Consider the following 27,285-nt stretch of genomic DNA (forward strand, 5'->3'; position numbering starts at 1 on the left):
TGAAGCAGGGCAGTCTGGTGACAGTGACAAGTGCAACACAGACAAGCCCCCCCAGAGGTGCCTCAGTAACCTTTGCCCCTCAACCAGCCCAACTTCCAGTGTACTTTGGGGCAAGAGTGCACTCCTGTCTGGTGCCCTGTGTGGACTACAACACCAACCCACTCTTGCCTTTCAGTGAATTGAGAAAACTGGAGCATTAAGTGCACAAAGGGACATTGAAAACCAAAGCCACACATGGACTCCCTGCTTGACCAGGTGGTGCGAGAGTGCTGACGGCATCAAGCTGCAGAAGCCCCAAAATGCCTAGCCTCCACCATCACAAAAGAGTGGTGCACAGAGCCCTGGCAGTAAATCACCATGGACTTTGGGACACTCCCTGATGGGAAGCACTTACTTTTCAAAACAGATGCATGCATAGAAATTCCAGTTGTGAAAGTTGTGTCCCCAACAGCACTGAAAATGTACGCGCAAAGATGGAAAAGATCTTGGGTACCTTTGGGGTGGCAAAATTGACAATAATCTACCTTTCCGAGAAACCAGATTTCACTAGTATGTCCATTACCTTGGCATACACCACAGGAAGTTAACTTCCAGGTGGCCCCAGGCAAATGGGGAAGTGGAACTAATAATGCAAATTCATTAAGTTCCCAACATGCAACTCTGTAAAACTCCCAACACTCTGGTAACCCTGACTTTTAGCAACCCACTGATTGACACCATACCAGTGGAACTGATAATGCAAATTCAGTAAGTTACCAACACGCAACTCTGTAAAACTCCCAACACTCTGGTAACTCTATAAAACTCCCAACACTCAGCTAACCCTGACTTTTAGCAACCCACTAATAGGCACCATACCAGTGTCACTACATTGGTCCTCCACTCCCCCGACTAATTTCCTAACCAACAGAGTTGGACAGAAAACAATGAGGTAGCCTGTTGAGCAAGGAGAGCAAATCAAATTGAAATACATCTGCGAGACATGGTGCCAGTTAAAAAGTGGTGCGAGGTTAGAATTTTCAAGATACTTTTTGAATGTGCGCGAATGACTGTGACTGACAAGAAGGGCACAATGGCCACAACTCAGAAAAAAAATAAAGTAGTGACATGGAATGTGCGTTTCTTCAAGAAATTCATACAGCCATGTAACCATGCTAAATAAAAAACAGGCAATTCACCTAATCCAGAAGTGGAAGAGTGGGAAGAACTTCCAAGGATCAGACCAAGCATGCCCCCTGGGCCGGCTATCGTCCGACACTACCTTTCGTCAAACCCACAGCTGTCACAAAGACTGTGTGTCTATGCTCTGTAATCTGGATTGGGGTTTGGTGAGAAGAAAGACATTTTGTTTGTTGTTTATAATTCTCGTTGGGGAGGAATATAATGTGCCACTCAGCACTGACTTTGCCCTGGACATACATCCATGCACCCTGATGATTATGGCGTCAATGAGTCCATGCGTTTTATTTGGTGTCACCCTTGCCGACGCTGTAAACACAACTAGGCCTTGGCTTGAAGTGGCAGTTCTCACATTACTAAATCCAAGTCATGTTATCTCTGGGTACAACTGTAGTGAACACCCATTGGTAGAGGGTTCTGGGTGGCTACAATAGTGCTACTACTCTTTCAGACCCCCCCTCAAGATGCATTTACTGTCATTGCCTGCTTCTTGATGATAATATCATGAAATCAAGACTTTGTATGGTATGCCCATTTCAGATTTTAGCACACTTCATCTAAATACCCCTCGCAACCCCACATCACTGAAAATTTTAGAAGTCCTTCCTCAGTCTGAAAAGCATGAAGGCATTGGGCCTGAATCACAAAGGTAAACTGAGAAGAAAGTCTAACTTTACGACTTTTGGTATTCCCAAAGGGCATTTACCAGTAATAAAGTTAGACTTTTCGACTCAGTTAAACTTAAGACCAAAACTTGAGTTTAGCCATCTTCCCCAATATGGACCTGAACCATCCTTGAGGCATAGGATCTATGAAGGATACGGAGTTGGACAAGCCTGAAACGCACCCTGATGGCTATAGTTCTGGTGCTCTGAAGAGCCTTCACCCAGTCGTCGTCTTCCAACAAACCCATGCCAGATTCCCAGGCCTCCCTCAGGGAACCCAAACAGTCCAAGGAGTTGTTCACCAGTTTTTTATAGGTAAGGGATATTGCTTTCACATTCATGGGGTCAAAAAGGAGCCTGTCTTCCAGGGGAGAATATTCGGGCAGCACCGTTCCTTCCTGCAAGTGACAATGAAGTGCCAAGCGCAGTTGGCGATATCTAAGGAATTCCCCACCACCCATTTGAAAGCTCTCCCGTAGGGCCTCGAATGACACCATTTTACCTCCCTTCCAGACGTCCCCAAGTACGTCAATGCCAATCAGGCTCCAGTTCTTGAATCCCTGCAGCCGACATACTTCTTTAAAAAAATCTCCCTCCCATAGTGGAGTCTGCTCTGTAAGTTTCATCTCCCTGCCCGTCAGAAAGTCGTAAAGTTAGACTTTCATCTGAGTTTACCTTTGTGAATCGGGCCCATTATCTTGTGTCGGAGTCTGTATGTAGCAGTGAGTAGGAAAGTATTTCCTGACATCCCAGTTGCCATGGCCAGACATGATGATACCTCCTCATTTATAATGAAAATTCTTGGCTTTTAATTGTGATTCGGTAATTCCTGTAAACATATGGCAGGCTTGCCAGTGGTGAAATGGCCATACTGTTCTTAAATGTAATCATTTGGAGGGCAGCCTATTGACTGTAGGTTGCTGCCATAACATATAACAGGCAGAGATATTTTCTAAGATGTGGGCAGTTGCCCATGGCCCTCAACTTCCAAGGGGCCCCTGGGAAAGTGAACTTGCTCTGTATTTGACCTCTGTTTATTTGATGGTTCTCCCTAAACCTCTCTTCTCCTTACTTACGGCTATCTCTCTCTCTCTCTACCCAGTGTTTCAGACAAGATGTATTTCAACTGTTGTTTGCAACCCTGTTACAGTTCATTATATTTTTCTATTGTTTGGCATCATGCAGGCTTGAATTAGCAGAAAATGTGTAATGTAATAAAATTCAAATCTATCCTATACAGGGGCCTTAAAATATGTCTTGTCTAGAGCCCCCAAAATCCTTTAGATGTCACTGGTCTTGGGGTTTCATTGGCAAGAGGTTGTGTAGGACACGATTATAGATATTGCAAATTGACAGGTACACCCTCCAAGCATCAGGTTCCAACTTGTCAGCTGTGCAAACATCTGCTCCAGGGTGGTAATGTGCTATAGTATTGCTTAACAGCAAAATTAAGTGTTTAGCTTATCTCTGGAAAGCTTCCTTTATCAGTGACTGACGCATGCTATCCTGGCCACTTCACAACCACCAAAAAGGTGCACTTAAGAACTTTGCAAGGCAAGATACCAGTCACATCGAACGGAAACATTTCCGCGCGTCAGGTGCTATTGTGAGAACAGATATGACACTTCCAGTTTCCTATGTACGGCATATCCCACCGAGGCTGTTAATTCCTGCTGATCAATTCTAACAAAGATTTTCTATTAATAATTAGCATCAAGAAGTCCAGGAAGCTGGCCTTATCACAAATGAGCACGCACGACTACTGCTGTATGTGTTATTGAATGCAGCATCTGCAGGCAGATATTGGACCAAATGAGCCAACAGAAGGACTACCTTCACTCTGTTGGTAAATAGATAAAGGAAGGGGCTACCCTAGAAATACATGGATATATATTCTTCTTTTTGTCTTTGTTTTGTGCAAACCTGGCACATAGGCATGGGATCACTTTAGATTTTAATTATTCGTAAAACTTGGCAGTAGGTTGGTAAGCAAATGCAGAAAACTTAGAAAACTCCAGGTGAGATGTTTGAGAAAGAGGAGGGGAGGTTTAATAGTTCATGGTAAGCAAGACTTGAATCAATGGATTGTAACTGCTCTTCGAAAAAAGAGTAGAGGTGGCCCAGGTTTAGTGTCATTGACCATCAAGATGGATATTATAGCTCTAGGGGCCTTATAATAAGATTATTTTAGGCATTTCACATTCAGATTTTTTTTAACCTATATTATAGACTTCTTCCACTCTATGCAGGGAAAAACATCCTGGCCCTGCCATCAGCCTCACCACTATGTGCATGTTTTTTAGGTCTAGAGGTAGCCAAGACCCTTTAAATTGAATACAATGATATACTTATAGAGATTTTCGTTCAACCCTCCTCTTCCATTTGTTTGTTGTTGTGTCAGCCCACTAAAGCATGCAGCAGTGGGTGAGCAGTGGGTCAGCCCACTTCAGCCATTGGCTAACTTCACTGTTAGTGATGGCAGTCTTTTACAATGAACACATCCACACATAAAGTAGTTTCCTTCACTGATCGTGTCATCAAAGGCAATGGGTGCTTTTTGAGAGCATACATTTTTTGTGTCTTCCAGCCATGGTTTCTATTTATTTTGGCACAGGCTGGGCAGCTTCCCCAACAATGAAGTTTTACAGACACCATGACAAAACGAAACAAGCATTGGTAAAGCCAAAAGAATGGAAGTCTACTCCAGATCAGTTGGCTTTGCCAATGCTTGCCGTATTATTTATTTGGATCTTGAGTAGAAGAATCAAACAAACCCTTCAAGCATTTGGACCAATGCGACCACCCTACAGTGATAACCAATGCTCAAGAGGCTATCACTTCGGACTGACTGATGTCACTTAGGAGTGAGGAAGATTCCTGATTACATTATGTGGAAGTAGGGTGAAGCGTAATGCTAGATGATTCTTGTCTCTGACGTAATTGGGGGTGGGGTGCTCATACCTCTTGGAATAAAATAACATTTTAAAGGATAAGCGGTGCAGGGGGAACATAAACTCATGCTTTAAATTTTTTTAGGTCGAGCCTAGGCAGCGCATGCGCTGTCTCTTCGAAACATGCTGTATTCTCCAACCCACTCCTTTTCATTTGTTTGTTTCAGTGCCCTTTAAAAATCCTTGCTTTCAATTGGGTATTTGTTGCCATTTGTCCCTCCTTTTCCTTATTTGTTCCCTCCCAAGGAGCACACACCCAGGACTTGTAGCCTTCCACTTTTTAGGATTTTAGTTACTGCAGTAGAACTATTTTTTTAAATCGAAAATAGCAGTTCACACAAGTGTTTGTGTGTTTATTTTGACCAGTGCAGCGCCCGCTTCAGTTATATGCTGCTTCATGTTTCAGCAAGGGGCCACTTCTGGAGGCCCTGCACCACCGGTGCTCCTCCTCATAAAACTCCTGCAGCACTTTGGGCTCCCAGCCCCTTGTTTTTCTCCTCTAGTTCTCTGAAGAAGAGGAAGAGCTTGTCCAAGATGGCATTGCTTCTGCACCCTAAACATGGCATACAGACTGTGCGAAATAACACAAGCTTGGCAGCCATCTTGTAGTTATGTTAATAGGATTTACAGTAGTTGCGTGTTGTCACGTAACATAAATAAAAAAGGACTTAATTGTAGGCCACTAAAAGAAAATGCTTTGTGGCTTAGTATTATGAGTAGCTTAGTTACTCGAATTACTTATTGTGTTTTAGGAACTTTCCGAAATATATTTGAAAGAAATTTAAAAAGTACATAATAGTTTAAAAAAGTTTAGAATGTCAGTGACACTACTCTCCTTGGAAAGAACAGAACGCGCGACCATTGTAAAACTCTGATATCAGTTTTCAAGCGACAACATTTCTAATGCCAGAGTCCTACCTGTATGTTGATGGTTGCAAGTGTCTAGCTTTGTTTCTCAGATTCGGGGACCTGACATATAATGTAGCAGACAACCATATCAAGAGTGCGATTAGGGGAAGTGACTTATCAGCCCCCTTCTGTGACGAGCCAGCACAGAGGCATCACTAACGGACTAAAGTGAGAGTGAAAGGCGCGGGGAGCAGAAGAGTCAAGGTACACCGGGGCTACCAGGAGGGGCAATCTATCAGTTTGATTTACAATTGCATTTTACGGTTTGTTTCGGCGTGTGCACTCTAGCTGTCACGTGCATGTAATAAATATTTATTTATTGGACATTGGGTGTGTGGATAAAGATACTGACCTTCTGCCACCTACCCTGAGTCTGCTATGAGGCAGATGCTGCTGTCGGGGATACTTCAGATCACCTCTTCCTCTGTCACTTCACTGCGTAGATTGTGAGCCATGCTGGTCCCTTTCCAGCCAGGCATCCCCCAAGTCATTTTTAGAAGGTACAGCCTAGGCAGTGTATGTTGTATTCACTCTGTGGGCTTACACCGCTCTCACGTGAAGTAACAGTAGATGCACCCAAGATAATGTGCTGCATGCCTAAACACTTATAAGGTCCCAAAGCCAAGACCTATTGTCTATTCCAATGCTTGGTTAGATTTACACTCTCTGCAACAACAAAAAATAACGAGGGACAAGAGTGGTGAAAAATGTGAACTTTGTTTTATAGCCGTGTGGTTTACCTGACATTAACTTTGCAACGTTTTACGACACCTTTAAACGTCCTGCACATTGATTTGTTCTTTTATTAAAAAATATATATTTTGAATTAGGTGCCCCACTCAAAGGTGTTTGTGTCAGCATGTAAATAGCCATTCCTTTTCAGCTTTTAGTCTGAGTTGACTAAACAAATAACCAGTGTCCAATTAAGACTAATTCGAATAGCCTTCATAACCAACATTGGAGATGAATGTCCCCTTCCAAAGGGCCTCCTCTTAAATATTCATGACATTGAGCTTGTTAGCACGAGATGAAGCAATACAAATTTGCATGAAAATTAAACCTGCAGTCACCTCGTTTCCCAACTGCATCTCTGCAAGCAAGCCGTCATAAAATAGCATTATGCGATTAAGAAATTGAAGTATCATCATTTCCATTTTTAATAAATTATTACTGATCTAAAAATGCTTGCACGAGCGTCCCGTCAAAGTCACTTTGCTACGTGACAGATATTTATTCCATTACCTTGCGCGTCTCTGGTCCAAGTAGAGCTTTTGATCATAAATGAAATGTCATCACGCTGCAGTATTTTTTATTTAACCTTTACAAATTATGGAGAGCAGCATTCAGCAGCTGTGGCTAATAAATGAAAAACTCAAATAGCTATTGTGACTCCATGATGGAATTTTTCAAGAACGTCATATTTAAGGAAAAGCATCATTTAAGAAAACACCCTTGTTGCTTGATGGTGGCACATACTATGGTGATGAATTATCATTGCCTTGCAGAACCTATGCCAAGGGGGAAAAATTGTATACTTAAATCAGATCTTAATATCAGTAGTGGCTGCTACCGAACGGAGGTGGTGGGGCGGGGTGGAGGAGCAGAGGGGGGAGGAATAAAAAAATTAATAAAAGCATTTACCTGAATACCGCCGGCCGCCGCCTCTTCTCCGTCCCCTTTGCAGCAGCAGGAAGCACACAGCCTTCCAGAACACCCTTGCCAATCACTACTCTGCCTTACAGCTGCATTGTGATTGGTCTGAGTGCCGTGTTTCGGCGCTCAGAGAGGTATTGGAAGGCTGTGCATGTTCTCCACCCTGAATGTATAATACAGCCTGTGGCGAACATGCAAAGTGTGCATGGAGGTGCAGCCACCACTCCTCTTCCCTCGACATCAGGGAGCCCGGCCCCGCTCTAACCTAACCTGTCTTCAGCTCCGAGCTCAATACAAAAAATGAAATGTTAATAACGGAACGTTGATATCCTTTTATTTTTTGTATTGAGATTGCATTTGAAGCAGTGGGGCGACGCTAGGAGCCGCCACTGCTTAATATATCAACGAATAGTTGGGCTCTCTGTTAAAAACAATGGAGTAACAGTGGACTATAAACACTGGTCACTTTCAAAACCCCAGGGCCCTACTTATTGTCTTTTGCATCTCCCTTTAATGGGGGTGAAAGGCAGAGATTTTAGGCATGGGAATAGAAAGGAAGCTTTCCCCACACTCTCTTCTGTGGCTTCCACAGCAACACAGTGATAGTGGGAGATGTGTGTGCAAAGGGGTGTAAACCTCTGCAGCCCCTGCTTCTCCCTCTGTCATGTGAAGATGCAAGAGTAAAACGGTTTAGCAGAGCAGAGGTAGAGTCAGTAGCATAGGTTGGGCAGAGCCACAGGGGCGTTTGACCCGGGCGCAAAATTCTTAGGGGTGCTGTTAGACTTGGCATCTTTTGACGTGTTTCCCCATAGTTTTTGCTTTCTGCCCTCCCGGTTTTGACTCTGTTTTTGCTCGTGTAACGTTTCTGCGCGCTTTTCGCACTGCTGATCAGTGGTAAAGTGCTGGTGCTCCTGTGGTAAATTGTGTTATGATTGGATGTTTGATTTACTTGTCTGTCCCAAGTAAAGGGCACTGCGGGTGCCGGGGCTTGTGAGTCTACTGCTACTCGTGGGCCTGCAGCACAAATTGTGCCACCCACATATGTAGCCCGAAAAAGGTAATGAAGATTGGTATGCCTGAAATCAGCGTCTAAAGACGCAGCCTTTAGCGAGGGTGCCCTTTTCATTCTGAGTTCATAAAGGCCACTTGTAGAAAGTGGGTATTATTTTGCTCGGTCATCCCGTGTGCCTCTGCTGGAATGTGGATTGCCTGTCTGGGTTTTGGACGACAGATGGCTAGGAATCAGGGTGGCTCCCGATAATCTAGATAGGTCAGGAAAGGACTAAATAAACCTGGGCTGCGATGGGGGAAGAGGGAGATTTCCTTGCACCTCAAAGGGCCTGGTCTGCCTCTGACAAAGCCGTCTCCACCTCCTGCCAGGAATTCACACCAGAGAAGGCCGAACTGGTTCTGGCCTGGCACAGACACCCTCTGCCTGGAAGATCAAAGGATTTTTGTGTACAAATACTGGGGCCCAGACCCCTGAACTTTGGAACTCATCTGGATCAAGAAGACTGCAAATAAGAAGAGCCGGAGAAGCTGCAAGAAGGAACGACTGTCTTGCTGCGTGCTTTGCTTGGCCGACCTGCAGTGGCTGCTTCTGTCTTGGATAGTGAAAGGCCTACACTGGAATTTGTGCAACCTAATTTGTGAGTCTCTTCAAGGGCTGGTGGTAGAGCTTGCCCCCTGTTCACGAAGTCTCAGGAACAGCAAAGACTTAAAGTTCTTCGACCCTCAGCACTGGGGCCTGTGTGTTTTGTGCTGCAACCCGAAGAACACCAACTCAACGACGTCTACGATGCCACTGCCGACTCCGTGTCCTGAAGGCACCGCAGAAGGCACTGTCACAACGCCGCACCGCAACCATGGTTTCACCGACGACGCCTGGTGACGCCGCCACCGAGCTGCTGCTTGCACCGCAACCTGTGGGCACCACACTTCGCTTCACGCCGAAGCTTTTGCACTGCAGAGAGCACCGCCGCAACCCTGGTCTCACCGACGACACCTGTTGACACCGAGCCGCTGCTCGCACCGTGACCTGTTGGCACCGCACTCCGCACCGTCTTGCTTCACGAGGACGCCTTGACCTTCTTGACGCCGCCACTTTCCGCTGAGATCGACGCCGCTGCTTGCACCGTGGTTCAGGGGCACCGCTCGTAAGTTACAGGATGCACCACCCTCATTCCACACCGCAGCCTTGGACCACTGACACTGGTGCCATCGATTCCCGCTCGTCAGCCGACGACAGCGCTTCAGCAACAACGACACCGCTGCTTGCACCGTGACCTGCTAGCACTGTGACGAGCACCGCCTCCATCTCGCACCGCGACCCTGGTCTCACCGACGACGCCATCTGATGCCGCCACCGAGCCGCTGCTCGCACCGCGACCTAGGGGCACCGCGCACTGCACCGCTGCCCTTCGCACCGCAGCACCCGACGCCTGTTGGCACCAGCGCTCCTGATCCCATCACAAAGGAGCTCGACCTGCAACACGAATACTTCAAGGGCCCCATCGCCCTGCATCTCTGAAAGTTACTGTTTGCGGGTCTTCCCGACACCGTAGCTGGCCTGCGACCGCGTGGTCAGCCAGAACCGTTTTTGGAAGTGTGTGTTCACGACGCCGTGGTAGCCTGGACGGAGCTATCCACACAAGGAACTCTTTTTAATCAACGTATTTTTACTGTGAACTTTTAAGTATAGTATTGTGGATTTTTATTGTTTTGGTCTTGTTTTAATTATATAAAAATATTGGATATTTTTCTAAACTGGTGTGGTGAAATTTTGTAGGGCGTACACTGTATTACTGTTGGTTATGTGCAAATGCTTTACACACTGCCTGTAAGATAAGCCTGGCTGCTCGTACCAAGCTACCAAGGGGGTGAGCAGGGGTTATTTTAGACGTGTAGCTCCCTTATCCTAACTAGAGTGGTGGTTTTTGACTGGCTTTGGCCCGCGCCCTAGCCTACCCAAAATCCTATTTCTAACATGTGCAAAATGTTAAAAGAAAAAAAGCTAGGTGATCAGGGTCTCAATTTTTTTTTTTTTTTTGAAAATATCTTTGTTGAGCATCAGACAAAAGCAATCACATTTACATCCGGTATCCATGTGTCATCTGTGCATTTTACGGTAAACAAAAACCAAAAGGTCTACAATCTGATATCCAAGTGACAAAGATCCACCACCTCAGCAATGCGCCACTGCATTTCCAACATTGTCAATGAGTGTAAGCAAACGAGACAAGTAGCCCTCACCCTGAGTGGTTTGTCCTGCACCTACAGAGAGCATAACAGTACAATACTCAATATAGCCCTACCCCACAACCACCCCCTCCCCCCAACCCAAAACTAACTAAAAACTAGGTGATAAGGGTCTCAATAATGGACTCAGGAACTTCTAACGGTCCATGGGTTAGGGGGCGCAATACTTGCCTTGCCACATGCTCTGGCAACCCACACTCTACCGTAGAGGCAAGGGCAGTGTCCTTTGCCTGTCATGGTTTCTGCTACCACTGAATGGCACTTGCTGCTGGAAATGTGCAGCAGCTATTGCCACTCATTGTCTCAAGAGGCGGAATGGAAGGGTCAGGGCCTTTCGAGAGCTGTGGGGCTATTCAATACACATGACCCCTGCCATTTTATTAGTACGGCATTCTACTTCACATGGTGGATTGGTCTAATAGGCTTACAGCCCACCAAAGCAGTCTATACCGGTTACTAAAGTCCAGCTCCGTCCATCTTCGGACCAGTAACCCAGGACCAGGCCATTATGGCTGGTGCGTGCCTATTTGTCACTTTATCATACTACTGTAAACAAACATGAGTGGAGAGATTTTACAATAGGTCCGAAATTAAATCTTACATTGAAAGGTTACCTTAGAATATTCTTCATTTATTTCTTTATCTGAATGTCTTGTAGACAGTAACTACATCAGAAAATATTAATTTTAAAGACCAAATATTCCTCTTTCTGAATTTCTGATGTTTGTCTTTATACCTTTTTATGTATTAACTTTCCTTTGCATTTAGGTTTCTCCAAATGTTGCGCTCTCAGCTTTTAAAAACCTCTCAACCACATAATCTTTCTCAGCAGGCTAACATATTTTTATTGGAGTTTTATATAGCGCGAACTAGATCCGAAGGTATCAGAGCGCTTTACATGAGCACCAGTTTTGTTACAGACGGACACATTCATTTTTTGTTAGGCACGGAGAGATTAAGTGATTTGCCCAGAATCACAGGAAATTGAGCTTCCCTGCCGAGACTTGAACCTGGTTCCCCAGCTTCAAGGTTGACCGCTCTAGCCTTTAAGCCACATCCTATGAAATATTATTCTTGTCTTATATTAACTGAAATCGAATTCTAAAGAGAGAGGCGCCCTGGCGGTTAAAAAATTGTACATCTTCCTATTGTTGTAAGGTAAAAAAGGACATGGCTCGGAGGGCCTGTGTAAGAGGATCGAAAGACCGCCCGATTGTGGGCAAATTATTTTATAATATAATTACCCTGTATCGAACTGTACGGGATTGTGGACAATGGAATGGATATGCTGTATTGTGATTATTATTGAACATTTGCTTGAGAATTGCTCCTTTGTAACTTGTTTTGTTCTTGGGGTATGGGAGTGTTCTATATTGTCATTCTGGCCAGCACATGTGGCCCCCTCACATTCACTTGTTTGTTATATTGGAAAAATGCAATAAAATAAATAAAAAATTAAAAAAAGGAATATATAGCGAAAAGAGAATTACCAACTTGAGTGTGGGTTGCAAGTGAAAATGGATTGACATTTAAGTGCGGGAAAGACCGAAACATGCAGAGTTGTAGAAGCCGCTTCTGTCTGGCCTTTCATGCTTGTCACGCGGCTGTTGTGTGATCTGAATAACCCAATGAGGCTAGTGATGGACCACACATGCCGTGATCATCTTCTGTGTGAGGTAATGCTCAGGATAATGGCAGGAGATAAATCTTTCTGCACCATCGATCCCTTTTATCATGCGACCATTGACTCCAGAGCATATCTTATGTGTCGGGGAAAGTAGGCATTTCTTATGGTCATTAAAACCGCAACATTGATTTTCCGAGGTCAAAGGCAGGCCATTTCTTGCAGCCAATGTGTGTGAGAAGGGAGCGGACGCTTGATTTCCAAATACCATCAGAGGTCATCTAGCTGCATACTCATGGGTGATTTCTGAAGAGATAGCAGAACTAACACTGTTCTCATGATTGTCTTGTGTTTTTTTTTGTTTATTGTTAAAGGCACCAACATGCCCCAGGGCAGAATAGCGGTATATAAAAAATCTTCATAAAAACATATACAAGCGCGTTGAACACTATTGGATTTGTATTGTACATGTGATCACTGCTCCGGCAGGGAGCAGCCTATAAAATGTAGCCGCTGTCTCTCTTTGGAAATGGCGTGATGGATTTAGCTGCCTCAGCAACCTCCATTCGCTGGCTTACCACTCAAAGCAAAGCTTTCTATCGGTTACATCAAACTGTCCTATATTATAAAAGCCAGCTTTCTTCACCCCATCTCACACCCATGCTGAAGGAGTGCGAGAGGAAGCAAGTGGAACGCAAAGCCTACTGATAAAAAAAATTAATAGAAGAATGGTTTGACATTTATATCAAGCAGGGGCCATCCGTCTCATTTTAAGATACACCTTCTGAAGGTGGGGTATTGGTTATACTCCTGTGTCTGTTCAATGTCCTATTTCAACAGCTTTTAGTGATCAGTAGCCTTTGTAGACAAGACACTCTAAGCAACCAGAAGAGATTCAGACAGAGAAGTATGGAGAAAGGACCCTTAAGACACTGTATCCCATCCTCTGGAACAACCTGGGCCTGTCTTTGCGTGTCAATGTAAGCTGTGCCATGCTCCCCGCTGAGGTTTTATGGCATGCCCTGTGTTTTTCTTGTGATATGAACGACTGCCTGCAAGTTATCAAAAGTGTATTTTAATTTCTGCTCCAGTAGCAGAGCACATCCCCGTAACATATCGCCCAGGTATAATTGAGGATGGCTACTCCCCCTTCATCAGACTGTGGGGGGTGGTAAGGACAGTTGGTGTCAGCTGAGATTGTAATGAGGGGCACAATGCAATCCATTTTACTTGTGTCTTCAGCAGAGGTCTCTATCCACCCTCTCTGTGTAAGATCTGCTCAGTTTGCCGATAACCAAGTACTTACTTTACTGCCCTCTACATACATTTGGTATGCCGGAATAAGGAGCATACCTATAGAATTAGATGTCTTTGTGCGCGGCACAGATGGTGTCTGCCCCAAAATCCTGGCTAGTGATGGTTCTCCACCAAGGCATCTTGTGGATGTCACATTTCCTTGCAGTGTCATGTACCCCAGTTAGGAGCCTGTTTGGAATCCACATTCAGTCACAGCCAGGCCCACGCCATGCCGGAGAACAAAGAAGTGACCAAGACAGTTTTGGCCATTTGGTAACTCTACCTGCATACTTGCCCACCAATAACCTCCCAATGCTTGGACTTTCTGGCCCATCACTTAAGTCAACAGCCTTTGGACGTATGTGCCACACCCGCATAGTACTGCACTAGGGACTGTCTGGAAAATGCAGAAACCCCACACAGGAAATCTACACCGCTCCTTTAGAATATGTATTTCTGTGACAAGTTGGATCTTACTCCAAACATGCATTTACCGAAGATGCACATGAAGACGCATCCTGAACTGGGTGAGCAAAGGTATGGACTTTGACAATGGCACATGTTATGGTGGGATCTGGTTTCCCGCCACTTTGAAACACATACTACCCACCTTAAGTTTTTGTGTTATAGCTACGTGGGTGTTTCCTTCTGCTGCACCCCCACACAGATGAACCTCTGACAGGACGCTTTGTAGCTGATTTCCTCCCACGGTTGAAGCATGCCTCGTATCCTGGAGGAAGCCCTGCCTGGTGACCTACCCTGGAAGAAAGGAGAGTCGAACTGTTTACTGGGGAGAGGAGCTGGCAACTGAACAGTAGAACAAAAGTAAGGCTTGACAGACTGAAGCCTGACTGAAGTTTCCTCCTCTTCCAGGATAGGACACAGGGGCTGGACCTTCTCTTAGCAATGAAATCGCTTCCACAACCCCGGGCATTTTGATGACTCAGCATTCATTGATAGCATGTTTCTGTTTTGGCAAAGTACCTGCCCAGACAACAATACCTTAGATTTTGTGCATGAGACATCTTGCTTTAACACTAAGTGACATTCAGAATGTGTGAACCCTATGCAAAGCCAGCAGTAAAGCATTCACCTGGGCGTGGCTGTTCTATGACTTTAATTCATCGTAACCCACACTGGTATAGCTATCATTAGTAGCAACAACTTTAGATTTGCGTGCAGCCCTTTGCACCCCAATTGTGGCTATCTTTTACCATGAAGCCATGTGTCACTGGGTTGGGGCGCATTTTCCCTGTTTGTTATTGAGCCCTGATTGCCCTTTCTACACCACTGATTGAAATGTGCTCATTGGCTGCTTGTTGGAAACGGATTCCCGCGGTATATGCTGAGGAAATGTTGCTCTCTTTAGGGATTTTGAGTCCTTGACATCGAACACACCCTTGACCTGGACCCTTAAGCTGTCTTTATTCTGTTCCACTTGTGTTGCTGAAAATATGCCTCAATATGCATTGGCAAGGCCGATAGTTTTCACTTTTACAAGGTGAATACCAATCTTTTTCCTTTGCCAATGCTTGTTCGTATTGGTGCACCCACATCATGACTCAAACAAGCTGCCTATGCACCAGTACAAACATGATGCAATGCTGCGTGAGCACTGCCCTTGGAATGGTGAGAAAAACATTCCAAAATGACTGTCATTTGTGTGCATGTGTCACAACATGTGCACACACATGTCATGGGTGTATGCACACGTATATGTTGGGAGACATGCACACACATGCATTGTGATGCACAGTGGCCATTTTTTTTTCTTTACTGTTCCCACATAACTAAACAAGTTTCGACAGTAGGGTGTAAAAAAAAAAAAAAAAAAAGTTTGTGAATGTGCGAATGCTGCAGTGAGCGGCCCTATAGCACTGTGCAGCTGTTAGGCAATTGGAATAAAAAAAAAATTCTAAAAAATGTAGAGGAGTGGGTAACATACTAAGAGTAACGGATGAGTGGGGGTGGGAGAGGGCCAGGGTTAAATGGAGAGAGTGCAGGGCCATGGGGAAAAATATAAGTATGTATGTTCGAGGAATTATTTTTAATAAAGACTTATGTATGTGAAATGCCGTGGACAGATACCCAAGGTGATGGAAACCCCTAAAGCCTATGAAGAGCACAAGTGCTAAACAAATAAATAAATAAAGTAAGGGGACTAACCAAGTGAGACAGTATGCAAGTGAATCATGGCACGCAACATCACAGCACGACACAGCACATGGCATCACAGGAAGTGGCATTGCCACACAGGACTCCACAGGAAGTGATATCACAGGAAGTGACATCAGACTTAAAACCTCACTATTATTTTAGCAGGTCTATCATGACTACATTTGTGCATATTACAATATTTAACAAATGAGATTTTGCATTAGGTTGTGCCAAAAAAGTTACGCAACCCGACACAAAATCTGGGCCTTAACTTATACATTTTTTTTTTAATTCTGCTGCAAAGAAACTGGCAACAAGGAGAAACGTGGCAGTGAGTCTGTTCTGCCAAATTGGTTGCAAAGTCTACATTTTAAAATATCTTATGAGAGTTAAGGCCCCATCTGCAGAGATCTTTATGTGCCAACTAAATCTCAGGGAATTATAATAATAATGATAAGGTAACTCTGGACGTTAACGTATTTGCAGGAGACATCTGTGTTTTGCCTAGTCCCAGTTTTGAATCAAAGTAGCGTAGGGGGTTAATGTCTCCTGCAAAGCACATTATGTAACATGCAGATGACAGATTTTTATTTTATAAAAAAGGGTTACTGTGCTTAACACAGAGATCCTTTTGTTACTGGCAGTTCATACATTGTAGGACTTCTAATATAGTAAAGAGATCACGTGGCTGCTACACCCTGCAATCCTATGCAACACATCCTACACAATGATTTACACACATCTGATTTATTGTCACTGTATAATGTGTACATGTGATGTAAAGCACTCTGACACCCAGCATGGAGATGAGTGAAGAAATAAAACAAAATAGTGGTATTTATATTTTTATTTGTGTAAATACTGGAACAGACCAACACACCTGGCATTCATGCGGTGCATGCATGTCTCTCATATACAGGTATTGAACAAAGCCAAAAGCATGCCTCTCAATCAAATACCTGTGAAGTGATCAGCTTTCAGTGGCGGCTCCTCCGCTAAGGCGGAGGAGCGTCGCCCCTCTACTAGGAGCAGCAAAGAAAGGAAAAAATAAAATCATAATAACTGAATGTTAGTATCATTTTAATTTTTTCCTCCTGCTGCGGCAGTGCGTGTGGGGCTGGGGCGGAGCTGCAGCACTGCAGGGGAGGAGTGGTAGACAATTCTGTGCACATTGACTGTTTGGGCGGCCCTCTTAAGCCGCCCAAAACAGTCATGCACACTCCCCTGTTCTGTTCTCCATGCAGGCTGCTTTACAGCCTGCCTGGAGTACATGCCCACCCCTACCCCTAAAGCAATACCAAAGGGGATGATGGACGGAGCGTTTGAGCAAATCAAACACTCACCCAAGTCAACTGATCCGGGTTTAATCCACCATCATTCTTTAGCTCACTCCACCACCCCAGTTCAGACATGGCCATATGCACATCAGTCTGACCCTGTGCCTCATGGGAACAGTGCTGCCCGAATTGCCAAGCCATTCCTTCCCTGGACCGGAAACCAGCATCCTGGGACCGGTTTCGGGTTCATAACCCTCATCAGCCACTATACCACTATTTTGTTTTATTTCCTCACTCATCTCCATGCTGGGTGTCAGAGTGCTTTAGAATGATGATGGATTAAACCCAGATCAGTTGACTGGGGGTGAGTGTTTGATTTGCTCAAACGCTCCGTCCATCATCCCCTTTGGTATGGCTTTGTTCGCCCTAAGTTGGCAGGATATGCCCAGACGTGGGTCCCTTGCTCACTTTGCCACTGGATTCAAGATAGCCTGGCTGATGAGGGTTATGAACCCGAAACCGGTCCCAGGATGCTTGTTTCCGGTCCAGGGAAGGCATGGCTTGGCAGTTCGGGCTGGACTGTTCCCATGAGGCACAGGGTCAGACTGATGTGCATATATGGCCATGTCTGAACTGGGGTGGTGGAGTGAGCTAAAGAATGATGGTGGATTAAACCCGGATCAGTTGACTTGGGTGAGTGTTTGATTTGCTCAAACGCTCCGTCCATCATCCCCTTTGGTATCACACCCCTACCCCCATCCAGCCTTGATACTCCATCAAAAGGAGGCCTGATGGCCCCCAACTTCGGCCTTTGGTATGGGTCCAACTGAATCTAATAAGTCCCTCCCTCGCCTGCACCTTGCTGTTTAGAAGGAAAGCAGACAACCTGCAGGTGCTGCTGAATGTGTTGTGTGTTGTGTGATGACATGAGCTCTCGGATAACAGCTAAAGCTGTGTGTTGACGAGACCTAACAAGTGCAGGCAGGAAGAGGTTGCAGCGGTGCATGGAGAGCTCGGGCAACATTTTTTTAATTAATTCCCACTTTATTAATTACACGCTGAGATTTATGGCCTGCCAGCCTCCTGGCGCCTGCACACACGTTTATTTCTTGCTCCCCATCCACCTACCGCTCGCCCCTTTCGCTCCTCCCTGGGTAGAATTGCAATTAAATCCCCGAGCTGTGTTATCGTGGGTGAACAAGCAGCCGAGTCCCCCATTACGTTTTCCCCTGCAATGGTGATTCAAATTTGTCTTCCTAACCTGCGCCATTTACAGAGGAATCAGATAAACCGCAGAGCCCAAAAGGAATGAATACTGTCGGAAGGCGCGTGTCAGCGCGAGGCACCCGCTTTTTATTCCGGCTAATTTGGAGCGCATTGATCAAGGCGCATTTAAACTAGATCAGGTCCAATTCAGCTTCACTTCAAACATGTTGGAGTAATTTCGTTTTTCCCCTCCCTGCAAGTGGTGCAGAAGGCGAGGAGGGAGAGATGTCAACTGACGTAAATAATGTTCTAGAACAGGATTGAAGGAGAAATAAGAATGCGTCAGATTAAATGTGTTTACCCAGTGCCAGCCGTCTTCCCTCCTCGTGCTCCTCCTGGAGAGACTAAGGAGAATGACCTTCATGATGGGGAATTCAGGGAGCCGCCATTTTGTGAAGGGGTCGTATTGAGGAGTGGATGTGACACAATCTAGGCCGGGACTTTGGAAAGCTTTCAGGAATAGGTAGACCTGGCGTGGTTTTCTATCCTGACTGCACCATCATGGCTTTATGATGACAGAAAGAAACATTAAAACGTAAAGATACTTCAGCCCAGATTTATTATGATTTTGTTTCAGGTTTGTGTCACTTTTGTGGCACAGCTCCAACGCAAAATCACTATTGGTATTTACTAAGCTAGTCAAGGCCACTTTGCGTTGTTTAGTAAATACAAAGTAACGCAAAGCAACATGTAGCGCTGCTTTGTATTACTTTGTGTCGTGTATGCGTTAGAGGGTTGGAGCCCAGTGGCGTAGCTAGACATAATACCTCTTGCCTGTAGGACTGGCTTGACTGAACGAAAAACATTTTTACAACATCCCGTTTTACACAGAGTGAAAGGGAATCCAGCCTTATGCAGGAGGACATTTCTTTTGCAAGTGATGGTGTTCTCTCAGGAGTTTTTTTTAAATGTAATAATGAGGTTAAAGTATTGGTATAACAGCACCATTTATCAAATATATTGCTATTGGTCTTGCAGGCTCTTGAAATATTAAAAAATTCCAAGTTCCGTCTGACAAAGTGGGGGACTTTATTACTACTCCGCAGCAAATCTTGAAGGTCGTCGGATTATACCTCAGAAATATACTACTCTGAAAGGCCTTAACTGCAGCGGCATAACAAAACCCCCGCGGTGCGGCGAGGGCTCTGGGGGCCCCTCCGGCACTGGCATGTCTCTGGCCTGAGAGCTCTGGACTGTGTCCGTAGCGTGGGGGCCCCCTGCATTTACTTTGCAGGGGGACCACCTCAAGTTTCGTTACACCACTGCTAAGCTGCCCACCTACATTATTCTGATGACCCCAGGATATGGTCCGATTGGTTGAATAACCAAGAACCCAGAAAAGATTTTTATATACCTAAGGGTACCTTGGCCTCCTGCTCAATCACTGGACCCATGGCCCACTGGCCACTGCCTCCTACATCCTCTGACGTTCCACTTGTGTGATTCCAGTGTAATCTTCCTCATCATTATCTGGTATATGCAGTTGTTGTCACAGTTGTGGCACTATTGCAGCCTTCTTTACTCTTTCTTCTATGCACTACATCACGGCGTTCTACCTGTATTGTACTAAAGTGCTCACAGAAACACCAGCAAGGACTGTTATCCACCCTACGTCATTGAGACCAGTAGTTACTCTTATAAAAGTATTCTTTTGTTTTGACCAAGAAGTGTTGGTACATTCCTTGTATAGTCATCCATTGTGTGCAAAGTCATGTGGTCTGAGATTGACCCTGTTGTACACCTTATGTCCCTTCCCTGTGCCCTGAATCCCTTGTTGTCCCCGATGCAAATCACTCAGATGGCTGGATCGGCCCAGTCTTATTTGCAAATAATAAGTACAGAAATTGTAGCTATGTATTTGTGGAAGAGAAGGGATTGGTTTGCCTTGTTGTTGTTATGTGAGCATTGCCGTCTGGATTAGAGGAATATGACTCGTTACTACGCGAGTCATTACATCGCGTGGCATTACAACACGGTCGTTACAACGACTGCGTTGTTACCACGCAATGCCATTAGTACGCGGATCACTACATCGACTTGCAGTAGATGGCGCACTGACATTAGAAATATATAATTTACTATTCCAACTCCAGCCTACGGAACTGTAGGGAAGGTGTTGTAATAGTAAACTATACTATTTCTAATGTTAGCACGCCATCTACTGAAAGTCGATGTAATGACTTGCGTAGTAATGGCATTGCGTGCTAACAAAGCGCTCGTTGTAAGGACCGCGTTGTAATGGCATCGCGGTGTAATCACCGCGATGTAAAGGTCATTTCTCGATTAGAGTAACCATTTGTTTACTGGCATAAACTATTTCAGCTTTTAGAACCAATCAACCAAAGAAGGAATGAAGTTATAAATAAAAACGCAATATAAACAGATTTTCTGTCCTTAATATTTTTCTCCATGTTCTTTGAAACAAAATGGGGGTGAGGAGTCTGAGCTTTAATGCAGAAAGCAATGTAGTAAAATAGTAGCTCATACTGATGGCTACATCAGGGATATTAGAGAATAGGTTTGGGAACTGGTGGAGCTGTGCCAACCAAACTGATCAAGCTAACAAATCCATCTGTTGCACAGGTTCCCAGAGACGAAGGCTTATTCCAGCACTGTCCCTTGACGCCACATCCCCCGTAAGGAAACCTGCAAATAGCCCTGGAGTCCGCTGGGTGGACGGCCCTCTGCGAAACACACAGCGAGGGATGGGCGAGCCCTTTGAGATCAAGGTGTATGAGATTGATGATGTGGAGCGGCTCCAGAGACGACGCTTGGGGGACTGCAAGGTGAGACTCCAATACGTGTCCACATTCCATTCTCCGTCTTCAGAAGCTAGAGGACTATGTTTGAAACGCTGAACGTTTGTAAGCTCGCACACTGGCCTGTACTTGATATGGTGAAGTGCATGCTGGCTTCTTGGTTGCTTCATTCCACAAAGAAGCCAAGTGATGGGTGGATGCATTTATACATTGTGGGATTCCTTACATTTCTTCAGTGGTTATGTAAAGGCGCCTCTGTTGGCTGGCACTAGCAATGGTTGTCACACAGATTATTGTATCAGTCGATTTAGGCAGACTTCGGACAGTTAGCGTAGATTGTGGCCCTGTGACGTAATGTGATGATGTAGTAGATGGACTGGGTACAAGCATGATGCTGTTGTATGCGAGATAGAATGAAGAACAAATGTATCCTACTGCAACTATTCCTGACTATGTGAATCTGTCATGTGACCATCTCCTTGCAAGAAGTGCCTGAGGAAACTCAAAATGGCAGAGCTCAGCTTAGTTTGTTGCAGGGCATAGAAGGCAAAGCATCCTTGAAACATCTGAAGTTCGAAGATAGACTCTCTCCCAAGCCAACTAAGGGCAATCCCTTTCGCAGATGTCAGGAGATGTGAACGTATTGATGACAATGCTGAATTTAAAGAGAAAAAGGTTTCCATTGATTTAGTGTACGGTTACATGGCAACTAGATGTAGTTTAACTGATTCATTGAAGTGAAGTGTTTAGGGTGACCCATAATACATTCTGCCTACTTGTATTTCTAGTAAGTGATAAACCATTTCAGCCTAAACAGATGTCCCTCTAATTTAAATAGAATGCCCCATAGTTTGGCCTGGCGTAGTTCAGCAAGGATGTGACATGTGTTTGTTGTCCTGAAGCAAAGTGCTATAAGCATGTTCAAAATCATTTCCAGTGTTGCTAACTACTAAATAGGGGTCGCTGGGTTGATTCCTAAGAAACTGTACACTACAGTATAACCCCATGAACATTTTTAGGCCCTGAATAATTTTTGCTCCATATGGTTCTACAGTAAGCAAAGAAAAATTCCTAATTTTTGAGGCTATAAATGGTTAAGAAATCAAATTTTGATCAATTTGATACAGTAACCCTTTCCCTGGGCATTAGAGACTTGGAAGAGGGTGGTAGTGCCCTACCATTTTAATGCTTTCATCTTTTTCCATACCATATTTTCAAGGAGGTGATATGCTTCAGTGCCAAACTGAAAATTCTGGAGCACCGTCAACAGAGAATCGCAGAGGTCCGGGCCAAGTATGAGTGGCTAATGAAAGAGCTGGAGGTGACCAAGCAGTACTTGATGTTGGATCCAGAAAAGTGGCTCAGTGAATGTAAGTGATTTCTTCAAGTGGTTGCCTTGGTGAAGGTCCTCTCTAGTCACACAGCCCAGGTATTTTGGGGGGTGGTATTGAATAACACAAGTCTTTTGCATGAAGTTTGGAAACTGCTTTGACCTGACAGGTGAGACACTGGGTAAAATACGCATTTTATAAAATATTCTTGTTGTTGATTTGTAACTGTTAAATGACAACACATTGAAGTCATTCATAGCATTCCTGATCAAAATGCTGTGTTCTGATTACCCTGTGGTGACACTCGCAGAAGAAGCAATGTTCCGATTCTTCTTCACAGTCAACATTTTATTCGGTCATTGAGCTGGAAGGATTTGATTAATATTTGTAGAGCGAGAACTAATGCCCGGGGTTGTCTAGGCGCTACCTGTACTAAGCAAAGTAATGCCGTATTTAGGTAGTATAAACATAGGAAAGGGCAGTAGTTCGAGACTACCCAGTCTTACTGGATAAAAAACCACGTTTTGAGTGCTTTCCTAAAAGCTAACCGATCAGAGGCGGACTTCAGGTGAGAAGGCAGGGTATTCCAAAGTTTGGAGGTGGCGGAGATAAAACTCCTGCTAGCCGGTGTTTTGGGACTTCGACCAGGCTAGCTGAGAAATATTGCAGCTCTCTTTCAGGGGTGTACCAGGAAAAACCGGCGTTTAAGATAGGCAGGGCCGGCCTCATGAAGGTGATACAGAGAGCCTTAAAGTCAATCCTCTTCTTCATAGGGAGCCAGTGAAGAATGATCAAAGAAGTACTTCATTTTCTGCCAAGAGCTGGAAGTAAGCTCCTGCTTCTCATCACAGTAGGATTTTATTGTGATAGAGTACTACAGGGAGGCATTGAAGCAGAGCATGCACTCTAGGGAAGGCTTTGAACAGATACTGTGGACTGCGGTTGGCCCAAAAAGAATAAACTACCTGGGTGCCATTGTAACTCATTCCTGTTGTAATCTAGTTCCTTTCACTCTTCCATAAGAAAAGTAACTTGTATCCAGAACCGGCTTTGCTCATAACTCGAAATTTAAGCCAGTTGACCCTAAAGTTACTGTCTTACAACTCTCTCTTCTTTAACCGTGTCATGTGTTACCTTTTTAACGTGCTGTGAGGGGCTACTGAAGGATGACCTGGGTATCAATAATTTTTTTCTGTAGAATTGTCAAACATCTGCACTTTATTCAAATGCGATTGAGCCACGATTTCCTGTTTTATGAATATCCTTTGAATACTCAAAGATTTTAAACTCACCACCTTCTGGCTCGTCTTTTATGACTCACAACACGTACAACTCCGCATTTGTACGACTAACCCAATGGTGGAGCACATCATGTCGTCCACTTCTATATTACATGGCCTATACCTGCTCTGGAAAAGTGGCTTATTAAGACTAATAGCAATTCTTAGTTCCAATGCTAAATTCTTCCTACGCCTCGGTCCTAAGATTGTTTTCACGACCAAGATACCATTTGTGACATTGCTTTTAAATCTAGTACGAGAACCAGCTGATCCGAAGCGCCACCAAACAGTCAGCCGAATTCACATAAGTTTGCATACTCCATATGATAATAAGCAGACTTAACTTTTTGCCTACGTTGCTGGCATTTGAAATTGAGTGAGCAATGACTATGAATTATGTCCTAAATCTGTGCCATTGTGTATTTTGTATTTCAAAATGTGCAAGATGAGAGGTAAAGTGGTGCTGTACAAATGAGACATTTAAACAATGAATACAGTTAATAGTTATTCATTGCACAGGTCATTAAAAAAACAAACATAGAGCCTGCAACGTACTGAAAGAGATCTGCCAATTACTTAAATAATCCATTCGAGAAATGCAGACTAGATAGACGGGGTTTTCTACAGTCTGGGAAAGGCGATTATTTTGAAGGCACTTTGAAATCAGAGAAGAATTTGGTGCTTAATTTGTGTAAAGAAAAGCCTTGTTCTTAGGAGCCTACTCCAATGCTACAGAATGCCGGGGGTTAACCAATGCTGCTTGGTTTTGATTCCAACTCATACTCTTTCTTCCACCAACCTACACTTCCTATTTCTTCATCTCACTCTTGCGGGTTCTTTTTCATCCCTACTCTCTCCTATCTCTGTTTTTCTCTTCCTTCTCCTTTCTCTCTTTTCTGCCTTTCTCTCGCTTCCTTGGATTGAAGTCTAATGATGAAAAATAAGTCCCAGTCTGCAAGCATGCCAAGGAAGCGCAAAGATGCACAAAACAGCCAATAGCATGAGATGAGAAGTTAATACTTCTGTAGAGTTTAGACAAGGCCACTCCATGCATATAAAAATAATTCTTAACAGTAGGTCCTTTACAGCTTCACTGTCAAGGCAGACCTAAAAATGAGTGCCAGTACCCAGTACCCACCACCTGCAACCAGGTGCCCAAATTAGGTACAGGGCGAATTCCTCAGTCAAGTAACAGCAACTTCATCCTAAATAGATGTATGAATTTATGACTGGTCCCACCCCTGGCCCAGTATTCTGAAACCAAAAGGTTTCCACCAGCTTCATTGTTGTTGAGTGATTTTTGGTGAACTTGTGTACACTTTAGGTTGTATGAGCCACATGGCTTACGTTCTGTTTTTTTCCCTTCCAATCTAGTTGACCTGGAGCAGGTGTATGAGACAGACTCCCTGGAGTACCTGGAGGCCCTGGAGTGTGCAACGGAGCGCCTGGAGAACCGCGTCAACTTCTGCAAGGCGCACCTCATGATGATCACGTGCTTCGACATCACTTCCCGGCGTCGGTGAACCGAGCCCAGCGCCCGAAGACGCAACCCAAACCCTCCCTTGTGACGGACACCCAAAGACAATGGAACGAGGACGAAGGCTGGTGTTAAGTGACTCTGGACTGCACGCGCGCGCGAGAGAGAGAACGAGAGGACGCTTTTCTTTTAATTTATGGAGGGACAGCATTAAATAGAGGAATATATTATATATTGTGAGAGCGAGAGAATGTGTGGACATGAAGAGGTTCTCCATCGAAACTGAAGAGCACTTTGAGGAATTTTAAGGCTATGTTTGTAAATATGGACAGTTGCAAAAAAAGAGACTTCCTCCCGCCAACCCGGCATGGCAGACGAGGAAGGGAAGGAGGCGCGAGGGTTGGACGTTGGACTGTACTGACACGTCAAAAAAAAAAAAAACTAATGATACACAGAAAGACGTTTTAAGTGCCTTGCAAAACTTTATTCTCCAAACATTTATGTCCGTGCTTTCTTGTGTACAGATGGTGCTAGCTGAGAAAAGAACCATGAAAGAAATTCAAGCTCGCAGATTTTTTTAAATGTACTTACAGCCTGTTTTTCTTGGTGTTTTATTCTGACTTGCTGTTTATAAGTAACTTGTGTTTGTAGAAATATTTCCTAATCGGTGCACATATAAATATTAACTGTCTTTTATTGTGAACAGAGTAAGGCCATTCAAGATAAACGTTTGGTTCTGAGGTTGGTACTGCGGCTTCTCTTCTGACATATACGTTTATGTCCGCGTGACGGAGTTGTTCGGCCCTCCTTTGCGTATCCGTGAGAGGACGGTGCCTGACGCGGGAGCGGTGTTTTTTCCTGCTGTGGACGCAGTAACTGCCAAAAGCTTGTGTGCGCGACTATGTCACAACCATGCATGTAGCATCTCACCTGCCAAACTAACTCAAACCCATAAACCATATGAAATAAAAATAAATAGAAGGAAACACAACGGTGGTATTGTGACTGTAGCAAATGTCCCAGAGAAATCTGGATTTTTTTTCTTGTTGCAATAGTAATAAACTATTGCTCCGTTCAGTGTTATGGCAACCAATCACTGTCCTCCGTTTACAGTTTATTCATTCGGAAGGAATGTGGGGAGGGTGGTTGTGACATTTTTATACCACACTGATTATGGTATTTGCACCACACATTGTACAGTAATTTTGTCATTTCATCTTGTCACCCATTGCAGATTACACGTCACCTAGCCCCACAGGAGCCTGCTGTAAATAAATAGTGTTTGTCATTGTTTATTGTCTCTGTGTCTTGCATGACAGGCGTTTTTCTGAAATGTGGTCTTTATTAACATTATGGCCCTAATTCGGAGTTCGTCAGAGTCAAGGTGCTATTTATTGCACAAATATGACATTTAGGGGGAGTGAGAAGTTGTGAAAGGGAACCCTCAGCATCCCAAATTCAGACAAGTAACTATGGAGGGTAAACCTTTTCTGTCGTGATCTCTCTAATCCGAAAGATCAATTGCGGTGTCCTAACATATATTAAGATAATAGTAGGATCCACATCCAGGTAAATTAGTGGGACTATACTAGGATCCTCACCCAGAGGTCCCACCTGTAGCATGCTTCATCACTGGATACTCACCCACTACACCTAATGTGAGTGGGTGGGCTCGGCGCAGTTTGTAAGCGGAGCTCTTCACTAAGAATGAGGGCTAGTAAGTGTGAATTAAAATTGCTTTCCAGATCCTAACTACATTTTACTTTGAGGTCCTTCAGCCAGGTAAAAACAGAAAGCTGTTCTTGGGTATAACGACCCGTAACATCAGTGCGTCGACATGTTTCAGCCTTCTGTATAGCACTCATAGTCAGCAGGCTTTCTTCAGGGCTAAAGTCTATGTTTAATCCCGACAGTTCATAGTTGGCAGTACCAACTCCTTAACAGTTTTATTAAACATACAGAATGAAGCCTACATGCAACATATATCATGGACCTTTTCCCCTTTATAGTCTATGTAGCATATATTAGTTGGGCTTCATAAGGCGATGGGGCGGGCGATCCCTGTAGGGACATCGTCCTCCCTTCTCATCAACTTGTCTCCCATGTACATTCAAGGTTTGTAGGGAGCCAGTAAGTGAGAAGGGAGGAGGCCCATGATGGTCTCTGTGTGGCGTGCATGTTGCATTTTGTAAGTTTAATAAAG

At 44.4% G+C, this 27,285-nt stretch overlaps 1 protein-coding gene across 1 annotated transcript in view; it reads left to right on the forward strand.

Moving 5' to 3' along the window:
• KIF26B (kinesin family member 26B) overlaps positions 1–26,375 on the forward strand; it is a 699,050-nt gene extending 672,675 nt beyond the window's left edge. The window contains exons 13-15 of the mRNA XM_085611462.1: positions 20,819–21,021; positions 22,214–22,364; positions 24,980–26,375. Of these exons, the coding sequence (XP_085467588.1) occupies positions 20,819–21,021; positions 22,214–22,364; positions 24,980–25,128 (503 nt within the window). The 3' untranslated portion in view covers positions 25,129–26,375. The remainder of the gene's footprint in view (positions 1–20,818; positions 21,022–22,213; positions 22,365–24,979) is intronic.
• The last annotated feature ends 910 nt before the right edge of the window (positions 26,376–27,285 follow it).

This window comes from Triturus cristatus, chromosome 6 (assembly GCF_964204655.1).
Source record: "Triturus cristatus chromosome 6, aTriCri1.1, whole genome shotgun sequence".
NCBI lineage: Eukaryota > Metazoa > Chordata > Amphibia > Caudata > Salamandridae > Triturus > Triturus cristatus.